Source organism: Nicotiana attenuata, unplaced genomic scaffold, assembly GCF_001879085.1.
Source record: "Nicotiana attenuata strain UT unplaced genomic scaffold, NIATTr2, whole genome shotgun sequence".
NCBI lineage: Eukaryota > Viridiplantae > Streptophyta > Magnoliopsida > Solanales > Solanaceae > Nicotiana > Nicotiana attenuata.
In genome coordinates, this window is record NW_017673214.1 from 62,769 (window position 1) to 87,172 (window position 24,404).

Below are 24,404 nucleotides of genomic sequence, written 5' to 3' on the forward strand. Positions count from 1 at the left end.
GGGGGGGTTAATTGTCCTGTCCTTTGGATCTTGCATGTGTACTTGTAGTGATTGAATGCATAGGTGAAAGTAAGTGTCAGAAAACAATGTGTAAAAAGGGTCACTACATTAACGAAGACATATGGTTGTAGTTATTGGGATAGTCTGTATTCTCCTCGAGTCCTTATCGTCCTCTCTGGCTTATACTCCACATGTACGCATTATTTATTGTTACATTTAATTATGCCATAAATATGTCTGACAATCATAAATCAGATTACAATTAAGCCGATTTGGACAAGAGCTTGGTTTAATTAGTATATGTTAAACATTGTTAGCAAACATTAAATGCCTTTTCTTTTCAAGCGTTATACTTGGCTCTAAAAAAGAAATACTATATCAAGTTTATCTATTCAAGCACGTTTTAGGAAGAAAAGCTAGAACAAATTGTTGGAAAAATTTGGATGATTATGGAGAATAAAAGGTTTAGCTTGAGGCGTGTCAAGGACACTGTCCTTAAGGATATTTCGCCCACACCATGATAAATAATATTAGGCATATCCCCCAGGATTCAACAAGCTCTTATAGTATAACTAGGAACAGAAACAACAAAGATTTATAAGAAGAAAACCCAGCACAAAAGAAAGAAGAAGAAAAGTTTTTACTATTTTTTCACTCTCATGAACATAAATAAGTAGCTTTATTTATAGTCCAAGAAGATGGGACATCTGAATGAAGAAACGGTAAAATTCTCTTAGAATTCAATGTTAGGAAATCAATAAGAAAACGTTAAGATTTCATGAAGAATTCAATACCAATGAATGAGAATTTAAAATTCATTAAAATTCAATTCCAAAACCGAAGAACGTTATAACCATTCCTTTAAAAGGTTTAAAGGAAATGATTATCATATTAAATACAAGCTAACGGACAAAGACCAATTTTGGTCAATTTCAAACTTACAAAAATATAATTGATTTTAGTACTCATGTAATGTTAATAAATATTATACTCAAAATTATTATACTTATTTTCAATTTGAATTCTTTTTGAGATATTAAAATATTCCTTTTTTTTAACAATCCCCCACATAGCTCAAAAAGAATATTATAATAAAATAAAAAATTTTGCTGGGTTTTCACAAATGAGCGTAATGCATCGAATCTGGTGTCTCTTGGACTATGAACCAGACCTAGATAAAATAAGATTAAACTAACAGAACAATTGGTGAAGTTTAAAACTTCTATGAACCAAGAATTCTTTTGTAAGTTTAGTGTCTTATCTATCACATTATACTCGCACACACTTTGTTGTTTATCGCGGTTTTGTGCTAATAGGCCATGCGTGCGCCTGGTTTTCGTGAGTGCTCTAGAAATTTTGCCACAAATTTCATAGAAGCGGCCCCACTCCACACTCATATAGGTCCATCCATCAAGTGTATTCTGCAGCACAATACACCACCTATAAAGGCTATGGATTATTAGATTAAGAGTTTAATAACTCAACCTCCCATTCCTTGCAGTTTTGCACTATATATATACACACACACCATAGGAAGGGACATAATTTAATAGTGCACATTTGATCAACTAATGACTTGTTATTACCCATATGAACCTACTTCATGGGATCTCCATTCACATAGGTTGGGTTACCATCATAGTTGATATAACTCAAATTGGCAAAAGTCCCATTTCCCTCGATGTTTCAGATATTAATTTTCTTCCCAAAGGTTTAGTCAGAGGATCGGCCAAATTAACTTCGGACTTCACATAATCTATGGAAATAATTCCATCTTCCAGCAGCTGCTTTATCACATTATGTCTCAATCGGATATGTCTACTCTTCCCATTAAAGGATTTATTTTTGGCAATGGCTATTGCAGCTTGGCAATCACAATGCATCGACACAGAAGGTGTCGGTTTAATTCCCAGTGGAATACTCGCCAAAAGGTTCTTTAACCACTCGGCCTTATTGTCAACTAATTCCAATGCCACAAACTCAGATTTCATGGTAGATCTAGCTATTATAGTTTGTTTAGCTGATTTCCATGCCACAACACCCCCACCGAGGGTGAACACATAACTACTAGTGGATTTTGTCTCATCTGAATCAGAGATCCAGTTAGCATCACTGTATCCTTCTAGTACTGTGGGAAATCCACTATATTTAATACCATAGTTCATGGTACCTCTCAAATATTTCATTACTCTTACTAATGCATTCCAATGATCATGACTTGGGTTTTGAGTATATCCACTCAATCTACACACAGCATATGCAATATCAGGTCTAGTAAAATTCATCAAATTTTTTAAGAATTCTTTCAACATAATGTTCTTGAGTCAACATCAAACTACTGCCATCTCTTATAATTTTCATGCCTAAAATAACACTAGCTTCTCCCATGTCTTTCATCTCAAAATTAGAAGACAAGAAAAATTTGGTTTTAGTACCAAATCAAGGCTAGAACTAAAAATAAGCATGTCATCCACATAAAGGCAAATAATAACACATGTACCATCTACACATTTTGTATAAACACATTTATCTACTTCAATTGATAAAAAACCATCATCAATCAATACTTGATCAAATTTTTCATGCCACTGTTTAGGCGCTTGCTTTAGACCATATAAAGATTTTAGCAATTTACATACTTTATTTTCTTGGCCAGACACTATACAACCCTCAGGTTGCTCCATGTAAATTTTCTCTTCCAAATCACCATTTAAAAAAGCAGTTTTAACATCCATTTGGTGAATATAAAGTTTATAAATAGAAGCCAAGGCAAGTAAAACACGAATCGAGGAAATTCTAGTTACAGGAGCATAAGTGTCAAAATAATCAATATTTTGCTTTTGGGTAAAACCTCTTGCAACAAGTCTAGCTTTGTATTTATCAATGGAACCATCCGGATTGAGTTTCTTCTTAAAAATCCATTTACAACCAATGGGTTTAGCTCCCGGAGGTAAATCAACTAAAATCCAAGTTTTATTTTGCAAAATTAAATTTAATTCTACATCAATAGCTTCTTTCCAAAATGAGGCATCATACGAAGAAATAGCTTCAGAATAGGTTAAAGGATCATTATCCACAAGATAAGTATAAAAATCATTACCAAAAGATTTTTTTCTCCTTGGTCTTTTGCTTCTTCTTAAATCCTCACTTTCAAAATTATTTTGAATAATTGGATCATGTGAAATATTATCACTTGGAATAATAGGAGCATCAGAATTTTTCTCAAATTTTAAAGGAAAAATATTTTCAAAAAATTCAGCATTTTTTGTTTCAACAATAGTATTATTTTCAAGTACATCACTTTTGACTACTAAAAATCTGTATGCTGCACTGTTTTCAGCATACCCAATAAACATACAATCAGATATTTTAGATCCTATTTTTCTTTTCTAGGATCAGGCAACATAACTTTAGCAAGACATCCCCACACTTTCAAATATTTCAAATTAGGTGGATACCCTTTCCACAACTCATAAGGAGTTTTACCCGTTTTCTTATAAGGAATTCTATTTTGTAAATGACAAGCAGATAAAATGGCTTCACCCAAAAAAAGATTATCCGGAGCACCAGAACTAACAAGCATACTATTCATCATTTCCTTTAAGGTCCTATTTTTTCTTTCCGCTACACCATTTGATTGTGGAGAATATGGCGGAGTTATCTCGTGAATTATGCCTTCTTTCTCACAATAATCATTCAACAAAATAAATTCACCACCTCTATCGGATCTAACTCTTTTGATTTTCTTATCCAATTGATTTTCTACTTCAGATTTATAAATTAAAAACTTATCAAAAGCTTCATCTTTATTTCTCAACAAATAAACTTTTGTATATCTAGAGAAATCGTCTATAAAAATCACATAATATTTTTTCCCTCCTCTAGTCATAGATTGTTTCAAGTCTCCTAAATCAGTATGTATTAAACTTAACAATTCAGATTCTCTAAATACTGAAGCACATGATTTCTTTGTTTGTTTATTTTCTGCACAAACTTCACACTTATCAATATTCAAAAAATTAATATTTGAAATAAGACCTTCAGAATGCATTTTTTTAATATAAGATAAACTAACATGTCCTAATCTTGCATGCCATAAATTAAAAGAATCAATCAAGTAAGCAGAAGTACTAACATTTTCATTGATAACATTAAGTACAAACAAGCCATGGTTATAATATCCCTTGCCAACAAAATTATTATTCTTGGTCAACACGACCTTATCAGATTCAAAAACAACCTTCACCCCCACTTTTCCTAATAATCCCACAGAGACCAAATTGGCTCGGATACAAGGAACATGCAACACGTCATTCAATGCCAAAATTTTGCCAGATGTGAGTTTGAGAAGAACTTTGCCTTTTCCAAGAACTGGAGCAGTTCTTGAGTCACCAAGATATACAACTTCTTCTCCTTCCTCAACTTGGGTGTAAGACACAAAGTCTTTTTTGTTAGCACATTTATGCCTAGTGGCACCAGAATCTAACACCCAATCTTTCACATTGGCCACAAGGTTCACTTGGGAAACAACCGCAACAATTATATCATCCGCTTTGGCTTCAGTCAAATTTACTTTAGCCTTAGTGGGATTGTCATTCCCAACTCTTTTTCGGCGTTGAGCAACATAGTGGCCAGGTTGATTGTTGGTTTTGGGATTATAACCATTTCTTTTATCATACCTGTTACTTGATTTTCTCTGACGGTTGTTGTCCTCCACAAGGCTGCTTCTAGTAGCAGTTTCTTTTCCTTTGTCAACAACAACGTGCTTGCGGTTAAAATTATCTCCACCAAAAACCATAATTTTTGAAACATCGGGAAAAGATTTGGCATAGGTAATTAGTGAGGGAACAACAACAGAAACAGTAGGCGCAACAGCAGGTGTAGTAGCATCAACAGCAATATTAGCAGCGTTATTCTCCATAATAACAACGCAGAATATCCTTAAGATTGTTGGAAAAATTTGGATGATTATGGAGAATAAAAGGTTTAGCTTGAGGCGTGTCAAGGACACTGTCCTTAAGGATATTTCGCCCACACCATGATAAATAATATTAGGCATATCCCCCAGGATTCAACAAGCTCTTATAGTATAACTAGGAACAGAAACAACAAAGATTTATAAGAAGAAAACCCAGCACAAAAGAAAGAAGAAGAAAAGTTTTTACTATTTTTTCACTCTCATGAACATAAATAAATAGCTTTATTTATAGTCCAAAGAAGAATGGGACATCTGAAATGAAAGAAACGGTAAAAATCTCTTAAGAATTCAAATGTAGGAAATCAATAAGAAAACGTTAAGATTTCATGAAGAATTCAATACCAATGAATGAGAATTTAAAATTCATTAAAATTCAATTCCAAAACCGAAGAACGTTATAACCATTCCTTTAAAAGGTTTAAAGGAAATGATTATCATATTAAATACAAGCTAACGGACAAAGACCAATTTTGGTCAATTTCAAACTTACAAAAATATAATTGATTTTAGTACTCATGTAATGCTAATAAACATTATACTCAAAATTATTATACTTATTTTCAATTTGAATTTTTTTTGAGATATTAAAATATTCCTTTTTTTTTTTAACACTACTAAGTAGGCGTTTGTATATAAAAATTATAATTCTTGAAAAAAATAATATTATTTGGAGTTAAGTTGAAAAATGGTATGTGAATTTAAAATTATGTCTGGACATGCATTTCACTTGAAAAAGTATTGTAGTTTTGTGAGTGGAAACAAATTCTGAAAATTTTGAATTTTGAAAAACTCAAAATTTCATGAACAAATATATTTTTGAATTTTTTCGGAAATAGAGAAAAAAATTTATGAATAATGGGGCCTAAGTTTTACCTTGTTGGTATTTTGAAGAAAAAAAAACAGTAAGTGAAACTGTTAAAGCGAGAAAAAAAAAAAAAGATATGTACAAGTGTGAAATCCTAAAACCTTTATTCTTTCTACTTAATTTTTAAAGGTAAAATGACCTCCTGGCCACTAAAACTTGTACAGGATTATCAATCCGGTAAATAAATTTATAAGTTTCGCAATTTAGCATCTTTACTTTACAAAGTGAGGAGTAATAAACACCTCTGACTGTTGACAATGCATACGTGGAAGAAACATTGCTGACATGGCCAAACTACGTGCGACTCATAGGGGTGTTCATAAAAACCCGAAAACTGAACCAAACCGACCAAAAAAATCGATACATTTTAGGTTTGATTTGGTTTTGGTTTTGAATTTTAAAAACCGATCAAAATTGGTTTGGTTTTGGTTTTAATCAAAAAATAACCGAAAAAAACGAACCAAACCGACTATAAAAGTAGCTATTTGAATTTATTATTACACCTATATATATGTATTTTTTTATATAAAGTTTCTAAAATTTCATGGTACATATTAGTCATTTATATTTTTAGTCTAGTTCTTTGCTATTATAATCATCTAATTCTTTGCCTTTACATTTCTAGTTTGATTGGTAGTTTTCTATTGCTAAGTACAAGAATTTATTTCATGTTAAAAATAATCGATTTTTAATTGAGTACTTAAATTATTCATCACTATTTGATTCAATTATCATCAATAAATCTTGGTAAATGATAGATTTCTCAAAGAGCAATTCATTTGATAGTGTTACGTTGAAAATGTAGTCGACGGAATATGCGTTTGGTAGTGTATGTCTCATATTTAAGAAAAAAATCGATAAATAACCGAAAAATCCGAAAAATCGAAAAAAACCCGAGAAAAATCGAATCGATAAAAAACCGACTTAATTGGTTTGGTCTGGTTCTAATATTTGAAAAATCGACTTACTTGATTTGATTTCTTTTTAGGAAAAAACCGACCCAAACGGAACAATGAACATCCCTAGCGACTCACACTTAAATGGCGCGTGAATGTAGTAGTTATGATAAAAAAAAGATATTTAAATAATAACAAAAGATAAAAAAAAATTAACACAATTTAAGACCCCAACACCATCTTTCATCTCCTTCGTCCAGCCTCTCCATCCTCCGTCGTACAACCCCCCCCCCCCCCCTTGCCCCATTCTTTCCGTTCTTAGCTCACCCCAACCTTTCCTCCCCACCCCCCTCTTCATTCTTTTCATTATTATACTTTGGCTAAAAAGGAATAAGAGCTTCTTTTTTTTAATTGAGTATAAAGATCTAGAGAGAAGAAGGTAACCCATAACTCGATTTTCGGCTAGAAGGAAATCGCATCGATTCTTCGATCTGGGCATTACTCTGATGGCGATGGGTAGTTTATGACCGAGGTCGCTATTAGAAGCTTTCCGATATGGTCGCCGCAGAGTGAAATGGAATTTCTGATTTTTTTGTTGGTTTATGATTCTTGCTGGTCTCAGTTGTGATGCAGGAGAAGAGGGAAAAAAATATATGTTAAAAAATTGATAAATTGAAATTAAAAGCGGGACCTACAAATTACGCATGTCAAAGTATAAAAGGTTAAAGGTATGACATGCCATTTGTGTTACACCGATTGAGGAACACGCTCGGACTGATGTGTCTATTACTCCTCACTTTGTAAAGTAAAGGTGTTAAATTGAGAAACTTATAACTTGTTTACCGGGTTGGTAATTCTGTGCAAGTTTAAGTGGCAAGAAGGCTATTTTGCCATTTCTAAATGTATCGAAATCTTGGGTGGTAAAGAATTGTGGGATGCTATATTTTCACGATTAGAATTCGTAAATACGATAACAGATTTTTGATATATATCTTCCACACATAAGTTGACTCATATATGCATCCCGACTAAGGTCGCAAACGTATATTTCTCTTTTGCGTCCAACCCAGTGGCATAGCTACCCTATGATAGGGTGGTCAAGTGTATACCCTTTGCTGAAAAATTATACTGCATATATAAGTTAAATACTACTTTATATGGTTATATATTATTTGAACACTCTTAATACATGCAGCCCAACGTTTCTTCTCATTTTATTTGCCAAAACTAAACGAAAACCACCATCTGCATTGATTCCTTTTCAATCTAAAAAATTTCCTAATAAAATAACCCTTAAAACTTAAAATTTGTATGGTAATAAACAATTAATCTTAAAACTTTTTTTAACTAAAAGTTTTTTCTTAAATAAAATTTATAATTTTAAAGTCAAGCTTTATAATAATTTCTTCAACAAAAGCTATTTATAAAATACAAATTCTCTCGACTCTCCCTTTCCTTTGGGTTTATGCTTGCTTTTATTAATAAAATTTTTAATGTTGTCTTTTTGTTATTTTAATTTTGATTTATAAAATTACAGTTTATAAAATTTTTATGATTTAGTTAAATGTTGTGTAGTTTGCTCTAGAAATTTTGATACACCATTTATTGACAAAAAAATTATTGACTTGTTTAAAGTTTGAGTATCCTTGACGAAATTTGGCTATCCTACCGGTTGAACCGCTTCACTATTATGAATAGGTTATACAGAAAGAAAGATAGGTTGGTTGTATACACTTAAGAGTAACCTTTTTATCTTTAATTAAAGTCTTAATTTAAAATCTTATTGCGAATACGAATTAATCCAGCCATAACACTGATATAAAAAACTGTAGTCGGAAACATTAAAAAAAGGAGAAATAAATTCCTCTGAGAGGTCTTGACTTGGGGTAATTAATTGGTTAAATAAAAGTGATTTCGAGTGTATCAAGAAGAAAACCTCATCAAACACGATGGAACTGACAAGAAGCTGCCAAAAAGACAGGTCTCTCTGTATAGAAAAACTAGATTGGAGTCTCTCTCTCACTCCCTTTTTCTCCTTTTGTATTTTATCGAAACAAGAAAAGTACACAACATCCTCCTCCTTTCCCCCCATTTCCTCGTTCTTCTAGTTTTTTTGTCAACCCTCCCACTTCTTATTAAGGGGTTGTTTGGTTTGAACTTTGAATACATGTTATGCCGGATTAATTATATTGGAATTGTTTTTTATCCATTGTTTGGTATATTATGTTAAAGACATACATTGCATAATTTTTAAGAAGAAGATATAAGTTATCCCAACAATAATTATCCTACCCCCTATAAGGTATAAGTTATCCCGGTACTAATTTTAATCCCGGGATAATTTATCCCAAATTTACTATCCAAACAAGATATTAAGGTGGTATTAAATTTTTATCACAACACTATTTTTAGTTATCCTTCATACCAAACGACCCCTAATGGTTTTTGTATTAATTCTCAAAATTTAAATAGCCATAAAATCAGTCATTAATACTTGTATCAAGTTAGACTATTTATATCATAATATCTTAAGGTACAATTCTTTTTGAATCTTGCGTGAATGTGAATGTGGAATATTTTATGCACCAAGTTGTCCTTTTGCCCAGTGGCGGATCCAGGATTTCAAAGTTATGGGTGCTCGTCGAAAAAAATTCTGAAAGAAGAGGAAAAATGAATTTACTGATGGGTGCTCACCCGGTACTTATCTTAAAAATTTGATAATTGCTATGTAAATCTACTAATTATAGTCAAAGACAATGGGTGCTTAAGCACCCATATAGTTCCATGTAGATCCGCCAATGCTTTTGCCTCTCGAAGTTTAAGTTGTTACTCCCTCTGGTCCATTTTTACATAATTAAGAAGGAATATTTTATTTTTTCTAAAATTTGCCCTTATTTATATATCCTAATGTGTCAAGGTAATAATTAATTAAGGGTAATTTAGTGAATACATATTTTTTTTTTCTCTAGGAGTTCGTATTTTCTTAAGGGTGTGTCAAAGGCAAAAAGTCACTTATTACTGGAGAGAATACTAAACAACAACAACAAAAACAATAATAACAACAACAACAGACTCAGTGTCATCCCACAAGTAGGGTCAGGGGAGGATAATATATATGCAGACCTTATCCCTACCTTCAAGAAAGCAGAGGACTGTTTTCGAAAGACCCTCGGCTTTAGGAGAAGTTGAGTTGTTACTCCAAAATAGAATTATATATGAATTTTGATTCGACAATATGTTCGTTTACGTTTAGATGACTCTTTTTAATGAATGACGGTAAGATCTAACCTCTAATTTATACTTGCTTTTATTCAAAATAAGTGTTGCTTAAGGTTTGACATACCCATAAAAAGTAGTAATAGTTTAATAAAATTAAGGCAAAATACATAATCTACCCATCAAACTTAGGACCAAATCCCTCTTACACACTTGTTGAACACGGGTTTTATTTTACACACCAAACCTTCAAAAGTGTGTCAATTACACACTACTTTTGACCAGCCCCTTTAATATTTAATGCGTTGTATACACGCGCTTTTATAAATTAGAAAAAAAACAACGATTCTTTATAATTAAAATAGATTATCCGACCCTTATCTTAATTCCGACCCATGAAAGATCCAACCCGGTAAGTTAAAAACACCTACACGACCAAATTAACAAACATAAACCCATTTTTCAAGTCCTGTTCTTCATCCCTAAAACTATGAAGATAATCTGACGAGAAGACATCTGGTTGTTGTTGTTTCTTCTTCAGTTTTTCAGGTTAGTATTCACATTTTAAGGTTGTTCAACCCTTTTGATTTGGATGGGTGGGTCGAAATAGTTAGGGTTTATTTGGGTATTTCATCAGGAGTAATTTTAGGGTTTAACAACCCTAACGCCCATTATCATTCTTCTGTCAATTCTCATATTAGTTGTGGAAGGTGAAGAAGAAGATTGTTTGGTTCAGAACATTGTTTGGTTCCTTGAAAGAAGAAGAAGATGAAATAAGAGGGAGATGAAGAATTGGGGCAGAAAATGGGTTAAAGAAAATGGGCCCAAATTTTAGTAAATAGCCGTTGTAATTAGTCAGTGAAGGCAGAAAGTAACTATTCACGCGGCCCACTGGTCGTGTTTCACACGCCCCAGAGGCTGGTCAAAAGTAGTGTGTAATTGACACACTTTTGAAAGGTTTGGTGTGTAAAATAAAACCCGTATTCAACAGGTGTGTAAGAGGGATTTGGTCCTAAGTTTGATGGGTAGATTATGTATTTTGCCTAAAATTAATCCTAAGAATTATACAATTAAGTTATCCTTTTTTCTCCTCTAATAAGTCTTTATCTTTCCTTAGACTTATTAAAATGTAGAGATCTTTAATTTTTGGAGCAAGGATAGATTCGAAAAATATAATAAATGTTTTTTGGTTCCTAAGATGGTATTTATTTTGGGTCAAATTGATTTGATTAAAATAGCACTCATTTTAGATCGACGACAATACCACGGTGGTATTAGGGTTTAAAGAAGACTTCTTTATTATTTTTGCCACGCGATGTGAGACTGATATAAACTAAATTAATTTTAATTTATTCTAATTTCAGTTTCTTTCAATCCAAAATATGAAATAATTAATTTGATTTAGGTATGAAAATTAATCATGATTCTCGACAAACAAATGATGCCAAACAAATTGGAATAGAGCAAATTGTATAATGTAACTTTAAAGTTCTATTGTTTTTATATACCGTCGTATTTCATCATTTTAATTGCATATTGAAAATTCAAATAAATAGTAATTAAAAAAAATAATAATTCTCAGTACTAGAAAATAAATAGAGAGAGAATTTTAGAAGAACATAAAAATGATTGGCATTAACTAACTTTAAATTCGGTTCTTTAATTAAAAATGATTGGCATTAACTAAATTTGGAATTCCATTTTAAAGAGTTTGTTAAATTGATGACGGGAGGAAAAGAAAAAAGAGACGAGAGCAGGTAGTTGTTGGATTAGCAATTTCTAACTATTGTTGACTATTTGCATTGTTTTGTATTCTTAAATTCTTCCCTTCACTCGTTTCAATTTGTTTGACATTTAAATAGTAAGGTTTAAGAAATAAATTCATTTTTCAAAACTCGTGGTCTTGAATATAATATTTATGTAGCTATAAAACTTTTGAAATTAGTGTTCTTAAATATATCATAATACGTGTGTGACTATAAAAGTTTTCATTCACGAAATATAAAAATATGACATTCTTTTTTAAAACAGACTAGTAAAAAAATAGTGATAAACAAAATAAACGAACATACTACTAAAATTGCCACATTAACAATTTCAATTTGCGAATCAATTTCTTTAAATTTTTGAGCATAATAGTCTCATAGGCCAATTTGGTATGAATTTTTTTCAACTCATAGCAATAGACCTAGGCCACTAATAACACATGGCTAAGCCACTAGATCACTAGTTCATTCTCTTTTGGTCTTAGGCTTAGCTACTCCATTTTTCAATTTCAAGTGTATTAATGAGAGGTCCAAGATTTTATTCTTTTATTAGCTATATTTCTAATGCTTCTAAATACTAGCATGTAATAAATCCTGCCTTTTCATGTCAATCTAGGAGCTTAAAAATCAAAATACATTCAAAGAACAAAGGGAGTAGTAATTTTTTTTTTCTTTTTTTTTAAATCTTATTCACACTCTGGGTTTGTATCAACTCAATGAGTATATTACTCTTTGTTCACTTTCAGTTGTCCACTTTGAATTTTTCACGTCCCTTAAGAAACAATAAATAACATATGCATTTTATAATTTCATCCACAATAATGATAGCATTTGCAAAAGTCTTGGGAAATGATTTGGAAAATGAGTAGTTAATGATAAGGGTAAAACAGGAAAACAGATTGTATTTCTCTTAATTTAGTATAGTGGACAAGTAAAAGTAAAAATATATTTTTAGTATAATAGACAAGTAAAAGTGAACGGAGGAAGTATGTGTTTGCATACATTATTACCACTTAATTGTAGTTATTTAATACACTTTCTCATCTCAATTTATTACTTCCTCCGGTTCACTTTAATTATTTTTTTGTGGTCCATAATATTTAATTTTTTCATATGTCACGGAGAAATTAATTTATTTTCTTCCAAAGTTATACTTGGAGTAAAGAGTCTCGAAGTATCTGTAATATTTATGATGAACAAATTAAAGGAAATAGTAAAGGTTAATACGGACAGTTTAATTATTTATTAATATTAAAATATATATTTTTTAATATGTGTGAAAATAACAAAAACATTAATTAAAGTGGACCAAAAGGAGTGCTTAACCTACATATTTAATGTAATATTATCATCTAAACAATTAGTGAGAGTACATTTTTTCTCAACTGTTTTATGTAACAGTACTATATATCCTACCATGGTTTATGAGCAAAAACTTTTAATTATACATTTTGCTCAATTATATGTATTTTACCAAGTTCTCAAATTAGTGAACTTCACATGAACCTTCAAATCTATTTTTGTAGTAAAAAACAAAAACATAAAACTGACAATTTTAAATTACACTTGTACCCATTAATTCCCACCAAGAGAGAGAATAGGAAATATTGAAAAGTATTTTCAAATAAATGGATAAAGAGTGAAAAAGTTTCAAGGACCATTTTGGACAAAAGTTCCATAGAAATAGACAAGACTAAAGAGAGAGAACCAAGAATGACAAAAGAAGTAGAGTGAGTGTTAAATAGCCATAAATGAAGGGTTGTTTGGGTATTCAAAAGAATTTGAATCATATATGTTGACGACAAAATAAATATTTTTACATGATTAATATAGTTTAATGTACTATGTTATATAATTCTCTCTATTTTAATTTAGTGGAACATTTTCAGAGTATGAGGTCAAATAGATAATTTTTAATAATTTTTTTAAGTTTATTGAAATAAAATCTACATATTTAGAAACTATTCACAAAAAAGGGGTAAAAGTAGCCTTGTTTGAATGTTTAGATAGTAAGATTTTCATTCTTTTTGAAACAAAGGAAATACTCCGTCTCAAATTATCTCTCGCGATTTCTAAATATAGTTATCCCAAATTATTTGTTATTTTAGAAGTTCAAGACAAACTTAATTATCTTTTTTTATTTTACCCTTAGTAGTAATTATTTCTGAACACTATAAATACCTCAATTATGGGATAATATTATGATAGTTCAAATACCAATAAGACATAAATAAGGATAAAATAGTCAAAGAATATTTTTTACTTTTTTTAAGGGACATGTAAAATAAAAATACGATAGATAATTAAGACCGAAGGAGAATAGATTATGAGTTATTTCTAGTTAATTCCATTGTTGAATAAAATTACTTATAATTACCTTTTTAAGTGATTTAACAATAGTGAATAAAACTTAAACTCGTTCAAAAAAAAAGAAAAAAAGAAATACAACTGGCTAATGTTGCCTCTTGTGTGACACATGATTTTGCCTATGGCAAAAGGCAAATGCAAGAAACAATGGAAAAAGTGAAAGCAGGTTGTGTTGGTTGGCAAGGTAATAATAAGCTTCAAAAGCAGCATATGCCTCTCTCTCTCTCTCTCTCTCTCTCTCTCTCTCTCTTCTTGATCTCTCACTTCCTCTTTCTCTCTCATCAGTTACAGCACCTACAGATCAATCACTGTAATAGACCTCTCTCTTCCCAAGAAGACAAGAAAACCAAAATAAAAAATAAAATGAAAAATAAAGAGAAGTAAAATAGAGGAAAATAATGAGTGCCCATTTTGTTTCAAGACTCAAAGCTCTTACCTTTTATCTCTCTTCAACCTCATTGTGCTTATGGGGTTGTGGATTATGATTGAGTGAACTAGACAAAAGCTTACCTATAGCAATCAAGCCATATCCCTTCACTCCTTCCCCACACTCCACTGTCAGTCAAACATGTATTTTGTTTCCCTTTGAGCTTCCTTTATTTGTAGCTTTCTTGTTTTTTTCCCCTTCCCATTTCTTAAATTTTCATATCTCATGAAACATATACAGTGAATGGTTCCCCTTACCACCTGATTTTTTTGTTTTTTCCCTTGAAAAATGTGGGGAGCTGAAAGAAAAAGAGATTCAAGAAAAGAAATAGATTAAAAATCAAGTCTTTTTCTCCCCCCTTTTGCATTTTCTTGAAAACTTTTTTGTTGGCTGCTACATTCAATCAGCACAATGAGGAAACATGGATGGCAACTTCCTTATCATCCTCTCCAGGTTCCAACTTTTTCACCTTTTGTGTTTGGGGGGGGGGGGGGTAAAGGGTTCTATTTATGTGTACATTTTAGTTTTGGTTTTCTTATTTGGGAATTCTGCAAAATGTGTTTGATTTAAGGTATTTATCTTTGCAGGTGGTAGCTGTTGCTGTATTTCTGGCATTGGGATTTGCTTTTTATGTTTTCTTTGCACCTTTTGTGGGGAAGAAATTGTTTCAGTATATTGTCATGGGGCTTTATACTCCTCTTGTAAGTCATCTTGGAATTCTGTTGCCTTCTTTTGTTTCGTATCTGTATTTTTTGTCAAGGCAATGAAGAACTCAGATCTATCTTTTAGCTGTCTCTTGGTTCTTGATTGTGAACTAGTGTCACAGATCTTTCCTCTATGTGTTCCATTGTACTTTCTACATTCTATTCTGATTTGATAAATACCTTATGTTCTTTTGCTTTTCCATACTTAGTTTCTTTTCCTTTCTTTAGGTAGTTATCTCTGTATGACTTAAAATATTCATAGTTTTGGAGACCCTGCAGTTCTACTTGATACAGCTCAAGCTGAGGCGAATCTAAAATTTAAACTTAATTGAGCAACTTAGTAGGTTCAAGGTTCTTAATTCTTTGATGATATGGGTTCAGAACTCTAGTATTTTTTTTGGGTTTTCACATATATATACTATCTGTGCTGAAAATGAAGGGTTCTATTGAACACATTCCCAAGACTCAGGTGCGCCTCAGAGCTGGATACTAAACTTGATATTGTGGAGTCAGTGGCGAAGCCAGGATATTTAATAAGGGTGTTCAGATTTGAACACTCTTTGCCAGTGAGCTATGCAAGGGTTCTCAAAGTCTATTTTTTTTTTTATCAATAACAAGTAATATTTTACCCTATAACAGTATAATATTTCGGCGAAGTGTGCTGGCCAGCTATAGCTTCGCCCCTGTTTGGAGTGGGTTGGACTCTGTATTAGAAAAATCTCATTTTTCTCTTTAATCTAGAAGTCGTGTTGAGCTGCCGTGATTGAAAATTTTGTATGTTCAGGACCTACTGCAGCTGAGAAATTGCCTTAGCAGAGAACTATTTTGTGTCGTACATTAGCAGTGATGACAATATTGATTTTTAATTAAGAAGAATTCAACAAGGTACTAGATTTTGCTATTACTGGTTAACTTACAGAATGTCGAAAAGTTACTCAATGAAATTGGTGATAACTATTTCTTTCATGACCTGAATACATGCTCAACAACCTGGTATGTGAATGCTTTTGAAAATTGAAACTTTCGCCGTTGCGCCATGTATGTTCTCATTTGTTGGCATCTGGTAACGTGATCCTTTTGTTTTCTCCAGATAATAAGTGCATTTGGCTTGTATATCTGGTGCGCTGGTGCTGATCCTGCTGATCCAGGAGTTTTTAAATCCAAGAAGTATATTAAGAAGCTACACAACAAAAAGCAAGTTCAACTTAAAGAATCTAAATTAGGGTGTGAGACGAATTCGTCTATACAGGACGCTAATGCTGCTTCAATTGGAGAAAATGCATCTGTAAAAAGCAATAAAGGAGCTGAACCAGCTGCAGATCACAATGCAACTCAAAAGAAAATTGCAGCTACTCATCGAAGAGGCTTGTTGGCGCTACTACCATGTGCTCTTATCTGCAACTGCACAGGTAGACATGAAGAATCTTCTCAGCAACAGTTGAGTGAAGATGGCATGTTCTACTGCAGTTTGTGCGAAGTAGAGGTGCGTAACATCACATCCATTACTTTTCTAATGCTTCGACTTGAAGCACTATTATTTTCTGAAGGGAGAATACATTTGCAAAAATGGTTTAAATGTAATACAAGATCAAATTCCCGTAAAACAAGAATACAATTCCTAACAACAGAAGCACCTACAAGTTATTTTTTTGGGTCACAGAATTGCCTGTAATTATGAAGTCGAAACATTTTTGTTAAAATTAGCAGGTGTAAAACTGATTTTGTTTAAAACGGATATGCTTAGCTTGATATAGCTGTTCCTATTTTAGATAGATTGCTGGAATATATGTTCACAAGTTATAACTCAATGCTGGATGACACTTGCAGGTATTTAAATACAGCAAGCATTGTAGAGTATGCGACAAGTGCGTAGATCAGTTTGATCATCATTGCAGGGTATTTGACAAACTTGAGTGGTCTGAAACATATTACATCTTGCGTAGATGCTTGTCCGTGTCTACATATATGTAAAAACCTCCTAATTGTTTTTCTCTTTGGATTCTGTAGTGGCTGAACAACTGCATAGGTAAAAGGAACTATCGCAAGTTCTTTACGCTCATGGTTTCTGCGCTCCTCCTGGTATGATCAAGCACTCTTTGCTAGCTTTAAGCGCGCTTACACACAGTTCTAAAGAATTCTAAATTAGGTGATGAGTCTCACAGGCTAGTAAATTATTGTCTTCTATCTGAAGGTGTATCCGCTTCCTCTAAATTTAAATAGCATCTTCGGTTTTAAATCAGTCCTTTCTTCCTTTATCTCTCCTTCCCTCGACCTTCCTCGCCCCCTTTCTCCTTTACTTCTTTTTCGTTATGTGGGAGGGAGGATGGTTGGTTATTTGCATACCCGTTTTGACCCGCTTGCAAACTGTCATAGAAAAACCTCTCATGTTGGGTCCAAGATTCTTTTTCTATTCCCTTGTTTCCTGAAGAAAACTTGCCCACAGTCGGAGTCACCCCAGACATTAAACATTTCATATTTGTGCATTTTCCATTTAATTGACTATTGACAGGTCTATACATGGTTTGTGCGCTTTGGACTTGAGATTGCAGCTTATACTTCAGTGGTCAACTGGAATTTTTGTACTGATCTACTGCTTCATCGAGAAGAAGAAATTTTCTGCGGAAATCACCTCCAAATTGGGAAGCAGTTTCTCCCTCGTTCCCTTTGTTATTGTGGTGGTGAGTATACATTCTTACATTTTGCCTTTATGTGAGGACCCCATATTCCTTCATGCCATTTTTATAGTTTTATTTTGGGAAAGGGAGTAGTAAGCAGAAAAAGAAGTAACTGTTCATACCAATATTGAGTTGCGTTAGAAATAAAAATTGGGTGTTGAAGTGTTTGACCATCTTATCCAAAAGTTTAAGCTGTTAGAGAGAGCACACTTTTATTAGTTTAATTATGTCTTCAACAGTTCAACATGCCTCCTTACATGTGGACCTGATTCTATTTCATGAGCCAAGCACGTGCAAATTCTTTGTGGTAATAGGTGGCAGTGGCTGGTGAGACTTGAAACCAGAACGCCTGTCTGCTCTAATACAATATTAAATTGTGTGATCATATCATCTGAAAGTTTATGTTATCAGGAGAGCGCACTTTTTATTTGCTTAATTATGTCTTCAACATTAGGAATCCACACAAGTTAATTTTTTGTTTTTATCTGTAAAAGAAAACATTTTTGTCTTTGTATAATTTTATCTCTCAAATGTGTCTGATGTTTGTTATACATGTACCAGGCAGTCTGTACCATACTGGCGATGATAGCAACCCTCCCACTTGCTCAACTTTTCTTCTTTCACATACTTCTCATAAAGAAGGTTAGCATTTCGTCATCTGGTGGTCCTATCATATGGCTTCTTTTATCAGCTGACAGTATGTTTGCTTTGTCAACAGGGAATTAGCACCTATGACTACATCATTGCTCTCAGAGATCAAGAACAACAAGGAGTTGCAGGTCAGCAAAGTCCTCAAATGTCAACTGTCAGCTCCTTGACTGGATTAAGCAGTGCAAGCTCCTTCAATACTTTCCATCGAGCAGCATGGTGCACACCGCCTCGCCTTTTTGTTGAGGATCAGGTATGGTTTAACTAGGAATCAATTAGTAATTTCTGGAATTTAGTAGCACTAAATGGTCATGGTGTTAGCAGCACTTTATCGAGTTTTTGGTGCTTATTCATGATTTTCTTCTAGTTAAATCAAGATTTGAATGTAGTTCCTACTTTCAACCTTCTTAGCTTCAATTCCACTGAACCCGGAAGTGTGGTCAATGCTTTGCTTGCTTCCGAAGAGGAGTTGTTCAAAGTGGACTCCTTAGAGCTAGTATGTTCAATCTTGAGCTTGATAGATTTTGACTCTAGTGTTGTCAAAATTACTATGGCTTTCTAGAAAAAATAGAACCTTTTGCTATCAGCATCAGCATGGAGTTCTTGCTAAGTTATTTTCATGAGGATAGTAATCCACTTTGACCGATAGCAAATCTTGAACAGTTTTGGGCGTGGCTGCGTGGTTGTTACAATGGTTAAGGGATTGTCTAGTTTGTGAAATAAAATGTAGGACTTCATATGGTCTGATTATAGTTGAGATGGACAGTGTTTGCTTAACGCTTTTATATGAATAAAAGATGTTAATTCTCATTTAATTTTTGTGGTTCCCTGCAGTATGACGTGGTTGCTCCTGACACTGTATCGGTCAGTTCACTTGGTAAAAGGTCAACGGCAGAAGAACCAATCAAGAAAAGGAATCCAGCTGCTGTGAAGATCAGTCCATGGACGCTGGCACGATTGAATGCAGAGGATGTTTCAAAAGCTGCTGCTGAAGCGAGGAAGAAATCCAAAATTCTCCAGCCAGTGGTGAGAAACAAAGAACCTTACACCCTTGAAACAAATAGCAGTTTAGGAAGTAGTGGTCGTCGCATGTTGCCTAGGCCTGATAACAATAGAAGGAGAGCTAGTAAACGTGTTCGACTCCCCACAGAGCTACCCTTTGAAAACTTGAGCAAAATTCCTAGTGATATAGCTCAAAACAGTAGAAATGCTATCATGTCCGAGACATCAAGTAGTTTGGCTCCACTTCAGCTTGAAGCACGGAGTGATTTCCGAACAAGCCGAGGACTTTCCAGCTCAGGTGGTGTTGCTGCTTCTTCCCCCGAGAGTAGTTTGGACTCTCCTGACATTCACCCACTGCGGGTGTCATCATCAGGAGTTGAAGAAGCTACACGCTTCGTGGGCCTATCATCTGGGATGACTCTTCAGAAGGACACTCCACTGTCTAGGTCGACTAGTGATGGATACGAGGCATCTGGTGGAGAGGATAGTGATCGAGTGCCTACTCGAATTGTGCAAAGGTCAACAAGGTGGAGTAGTATTCTTTTTGGCTCTGATCAACAAGATGATCGAGTGAGAAGATTGATGGTACCATCTTCATCAAGCCAGGCTAACATCAGGAAACATTGAGCCTCGAAAACATACTCGGAATTCTTGTGTAAGCTGTTGAAGTTACATGATCTGTTGACATTTCTTAATTTGTTGATGATGTTTGTCCAGTAGTATATACCTTCAACTTGGTCTGTTCCATTGGCCATTGAGTTCAATTTTTGGTTTTTGGGTGAGAGAAGTGCTGTAAATGTTTAGTGGAAAAAGATTATATCATTCTCTTGTCCTTTAATGCAGCATTCAATGATTACTTCTGGCTGCTATCATTTGGAAGCTGGAATTCTAGTTGCAATTTTTTGGTGTTCATTCAATGTTCTATGGAGAAACCACTGGGTTCTCTTGCTTGCCTCAAGTATTCTTATTTCTTTTTAAATCCCTCCCAATTTAGGAGGATCTATAGTGTTTTCACACTTCCCCTTCAGGTGACTTGAACCCAGGACCTAACGGTCGTGGGTGGAGGTGCTTTTACCTAATGGGCAAGCCTCGTCTTTTGTTGGAAAACATTATTGGGTCTGGTCCACCCATAAGGGGTGCTAGATGATCTACGGTCCAATTAGTTATTCCTGCGTGTTAAGCCTTAGAGCTAACCTATATAAATACCATTATGGGTGGTTAAGAAGCATTATTATTTTATGATAATAGAACGGCTAGGGTTTGGAGGAGTTGTGGACAGGGGATTCATTTGCTTTGTGAGTATTTCCGACAACGGTGACCTAAGTCATGGTTGTTGCAGATCCACTTCCGCTAAGAAGAAAAACCTTAAGGGGTTAAAATCAAGAAGCACACTCAAAATGTGTTGTCTTTCTATGACTAACATAAGACTCGACTTATCAGATAGTACATAGGTTAAGTGAGCACTACATTGTAATCTCTCTATCATTTTCTTCTCTTCACCTTAGCCATCTGGAAATCACCTGTTACAGTAGCTTTATATAGTATGAGTTCTTTATTTTAGATTGGAACTTTCCCAAGAAATAACTTTGTAGCCACATTAGCAGCTGTTGAGATGAATTTAGGCGCAGCCAATTCACTTCGACTATATAGTCATACCTTTTTGGGAATTTAAAACTCAATTTCCTCTATAAATCTCTGATCCAAATGGCAGAGAAATTTTCATATATGCGCTTGCAATGAGACATATGCAACGACATATTCATTGTTTTACATTGAACCATTGTCAAATTCCTAAAGAGCTTGTTAGTCTCAAGGCAGATCATCCCATATTCTCATCATACACACTTTGCAACTGGCCTTATATCATATAAATGCAAGTAAAACCACCATCTCCAATTTTACATACATTCCAATATAAGCATAAGTATTCAGAAGTAGAAGCTCTGAACTTAAATTTTTCTTCTTTTTGCTTAAACTATTAAAGCAACATGATTTCATCCGGGATCAATTCGCATGGAAGAGAAATAGCTTCAAGGACATAGTTCATTGTTACTGATTCACTAAAAGGACATACTGATGCACTAAGCTCCTGTTATGCGTGCGGCAACCTTACCCTGTATTTCTGCAAGAGGTTGTTTCCACGGCTCGGAGGCTCCCCTTCAATTGTTTCTGATTCAATGTACACTTTATTTGTTCCACAACTTCAAATCAAGTTGGATCTCACAAGTCTCAAGAGCAAGGTAACGAGACACCACTGCAGCTAAGCTGGACATAATATTCAACCTAACTTCACATTTCATACTAGGATGATACATGAGAAGTGGCAAAACTAGAAGGAAAATTCATCAGCATTAAGCTTATTACATAGAAAGATGCACATTGCCAACAAGTAGCACACATCTTCCATCATTTATCTAACAAACAAGAAACTATATACATGCTTTGACTAAAACTAAAACACTACTTCTCCAAACTACCAAATGTGGCATCCTAACAATCTCACTGACCTTAGGCACATTCAATCTTGAACAACACAAACAAGATGAGGAACCTTCTCATTATCAAAAGGCAAACACACATACTCACTCGCAAACTCCTCCGCGATCTCAAACGCTAGCTCCCCACGATATGCCTTGCAATACATATACAACACTACGTTCGCAGCAAGACTCTGAAGCATTAACAGAGTTGCAAATCCTGAACTCACTACCATTTGGAATATAACACCAAAACTTGTCCACCTACCACTTGCCTCACCTAAAGTAACCAAAAAACTCGAACAACCAACCACCAATAAGCTTATTAAAACCCCAAAAAACAACACGATTGATAAAGCAACCAATTTCATCCCCTTAACCAAATAACCACTTCTTTTTAAAGGTTCATAACCCCATTTAGATTCAACTACAACAATCACATAAGCTAATGACCAATTAACCTGCAGCCAAATCAAGACCAATACAAGCACTAAACCGAAACAAATAACCAAGCCCATGAAGTAATATGAATCATAGCCCATTTCTAGTCCAAGAAACTCCAACCCCTTAACCACAAACACCAAGAAAAATGCAAAAAAGATGGTAATAAACCCAACAATAGCATTTGAAATGAAAAGGGTCGAAATAATAGGAAAAAAAGAAAATAAAACTGATTTAATTGATGAAACAAGCTTAACGGGTCTACCATAAAACCCATGAAAAGTGCTGTAGGTGATTGTAGCAATAGCTAAAACTGAAAGAAGAACAGCAAAGATAGTGAATACAAGGGGAATAAGAATCCGGGTCGGGTTATCTGGGAAAGCTGAAAGGTGGGTGTTTTCGGGCGGGAAGATGGTGAAACCGGATTGAAAGAGAGAAGTTTGAAGAGTAGGGTAGGTGATGAGGGAGAAAGAGAGAGGCAAAAGGAAGAGAACTGAAAGAGCTAAGAAATGGCGAGAGTGAACATTGATTATGCGCTTTGATTCGGAGAGTACGCCCCATAAGTTGAGGGTATTATGTGTATTTGCAGACATTGGAAAATATGAGGATGAAGAAGATGAAGAATCCAGAAGAAAGAGTGAGAGAGTAGATTTAGAAAGGACTTGTGTGTGATTCTAAAATTGGAAATCCTTTGGTTGACCGCATTGGTTGGGAATAATTTTGATGTAGTAGTATTAAATTTTCATTATTTTAGTTACATTAATTAATTAATTTTGTGGTTCTAATTAATTCTGATTATTTAATTCCTACTCGACATAAAAATAACATTACACGTACGTAGTAGATAAATGACTAGTAATCCGTCCATAAGGTGCAGTACTATCATAAGCTGGAAAAAATGATGTATTATCATAAGGTGTTCTACTAAACACTTACTTTACTAAAAAATATATTTAGCCAGAATTGACAATTAGTCCTGACGAATCTTCAGAATTTGACATTAAATCTTGATGGATCATCATATTTGTTGTGTAAAAGTTAAACCAAACACGTTTTTATTTTAAAATAATTTGGTCCAAATCAACTTCAAGTGACTCCAAATTTGATATTCAACTTCCTAATATCAATCTCAATATTTTTCAATAGTTAAATTCAATTCAAATCTTAAAAATCAATTGACCCGCTTTGTTTTATTCAATATTTTTTTTTCAAGCTCAAATAAATCCATTATTGGTGTTGTTCAATTTTCTTCAACCAAACTGATCCAAATCTTTAGAAATAGATAACATGGGCTCAATGAAATATTACCTACTCAAATTCAACCACAAACAAAATAAATAGGTCTTTAATTTTCAACAACACATATTGATATTTCATTCTTTTTCAATTTTAGTTGTGTACTCATAATTTATTGCGAGAACAAAAAGGAAAAGGAGGAGAAGAAACAAGAAAAAGAAGAGGAAGAAGGAGAAAGAAGAAAGAGAAGTTCTGGCAAGTATTTATATTTTGTTATAAATAGAATTTTATTTATGGTGAATGTCTATATTTAGGGAGATTCTAGGGTTTATTACTTGGTGGCTAAGTCACCATCTCCCTATAAATAAAGGGTTCTATTCCATTGTAATTCATCCCAAATCAATAAGAATTCTCTCTCTCTACTTTTCTCTACAATACTATTCTTCTTCTTTTATTGTTTCATAACACTTTATCAGCATGAGACTCTAACCAATTGAGTAGAAGCTTTGGGATTGAGCATAATGATTGTCAATTATTCCATGAACTTCCTTCATGATTAAATTCTGGATTTAAGGTAAGTATTTTACCGTATTTTTCTCTTTTATTCTATAATTTGATTTTAAATACAAAGACAATAAATTTTGATAACAACTCTAATGGAGTTTGTAAGAAATTATAACCACCTGAAGTGGTAAAAGTTTCTATG

General features: G+C 33.6%; 2 protein-coding genes across 2 annotated transcripts; one reads left to right on the top strand and one right to left on the bottom strand.

Annotated features, from left to right (window-relative positions):
- The first annotated feature begins 14,290 nt into the window (after positions 1 to 14,290).
- Positions 14,291 to 20,442, top strand: LOC109215739 (probable protein S-acyltransferase 22). Its single transcript, XM_019379854.1, has 9 exons — positions 14,291 to 14,968; positions 15,103 to 15,216; positions 16,310 to 16,702; positions 17,047 to 17,115; positions 17,227 to 17,298; positions 17,769 to 17,897; positions 18,456 to 18,536; positions 18,613 to 18,795; positions 19,377 to 20,442. Exons 1-9 carry the CDS (start codon positions 14,927 to 14,929, stop codon positions 20,169 to 20,171), a joined length of 1,878 nt encoding a protein of 625 aa, XP_019235399.1. The 5' UTR covers positions 14,291 to 14,926; the 3' UTR covers positions 20,172 to 20,442.
- A 788-nt stretch (positions 20,443 to 21,230) lies between these two features.
- On the bottom strand, positions 21,231 to 23,176 carry LOC109215740. Its single transcript, XM_019379855.1, has one exon. The coding sequence runs from the start codon at positions 23,053 to 23,055 to the stop codon at positions 22,063 to 22,065; it is 993 nt and encodes a 330-aa protein (XP_019235400.1). The 5' UTR covers positions 23,056 to 23,176; the 3' UTR covers positions 21,231 to 22,062.
- Between the last annotated feature and the right edge of the window lie 1,228 nt (positions 23,177 to 24,404).

Bases quoted from the DNA above. Each gene is read 5' to 3' on its own strand.
- LOC109215739 (XM_019379854.1), top strand. From the start codon at position 14,927: ATGAGGAAACATGGATGGCAACTTCCTTATCATCCTCTCCAG. The intron at 17,116-17,226 runs GTATTTGACAAA...TGGATTCTGTAG, and splicing joins AGTTTGATCATCATTGCAGG to TGGCTGAACAACTGCATAGG. The intron at 18,796-19,376 runs GTATGGTTTAAC...GGTTCCCTGCAG, and splicing joins GCCTTTTTGTTGAGGATCAG to TATGACGTGGTTGCTCCTGA.
- LOC109215740 (XM_019379855.1), bottom strand. From the start codon at position 23,055: ATGTCTGCAAATACACATAATACCCTCAACTTATGGGGCGTACTCTCC.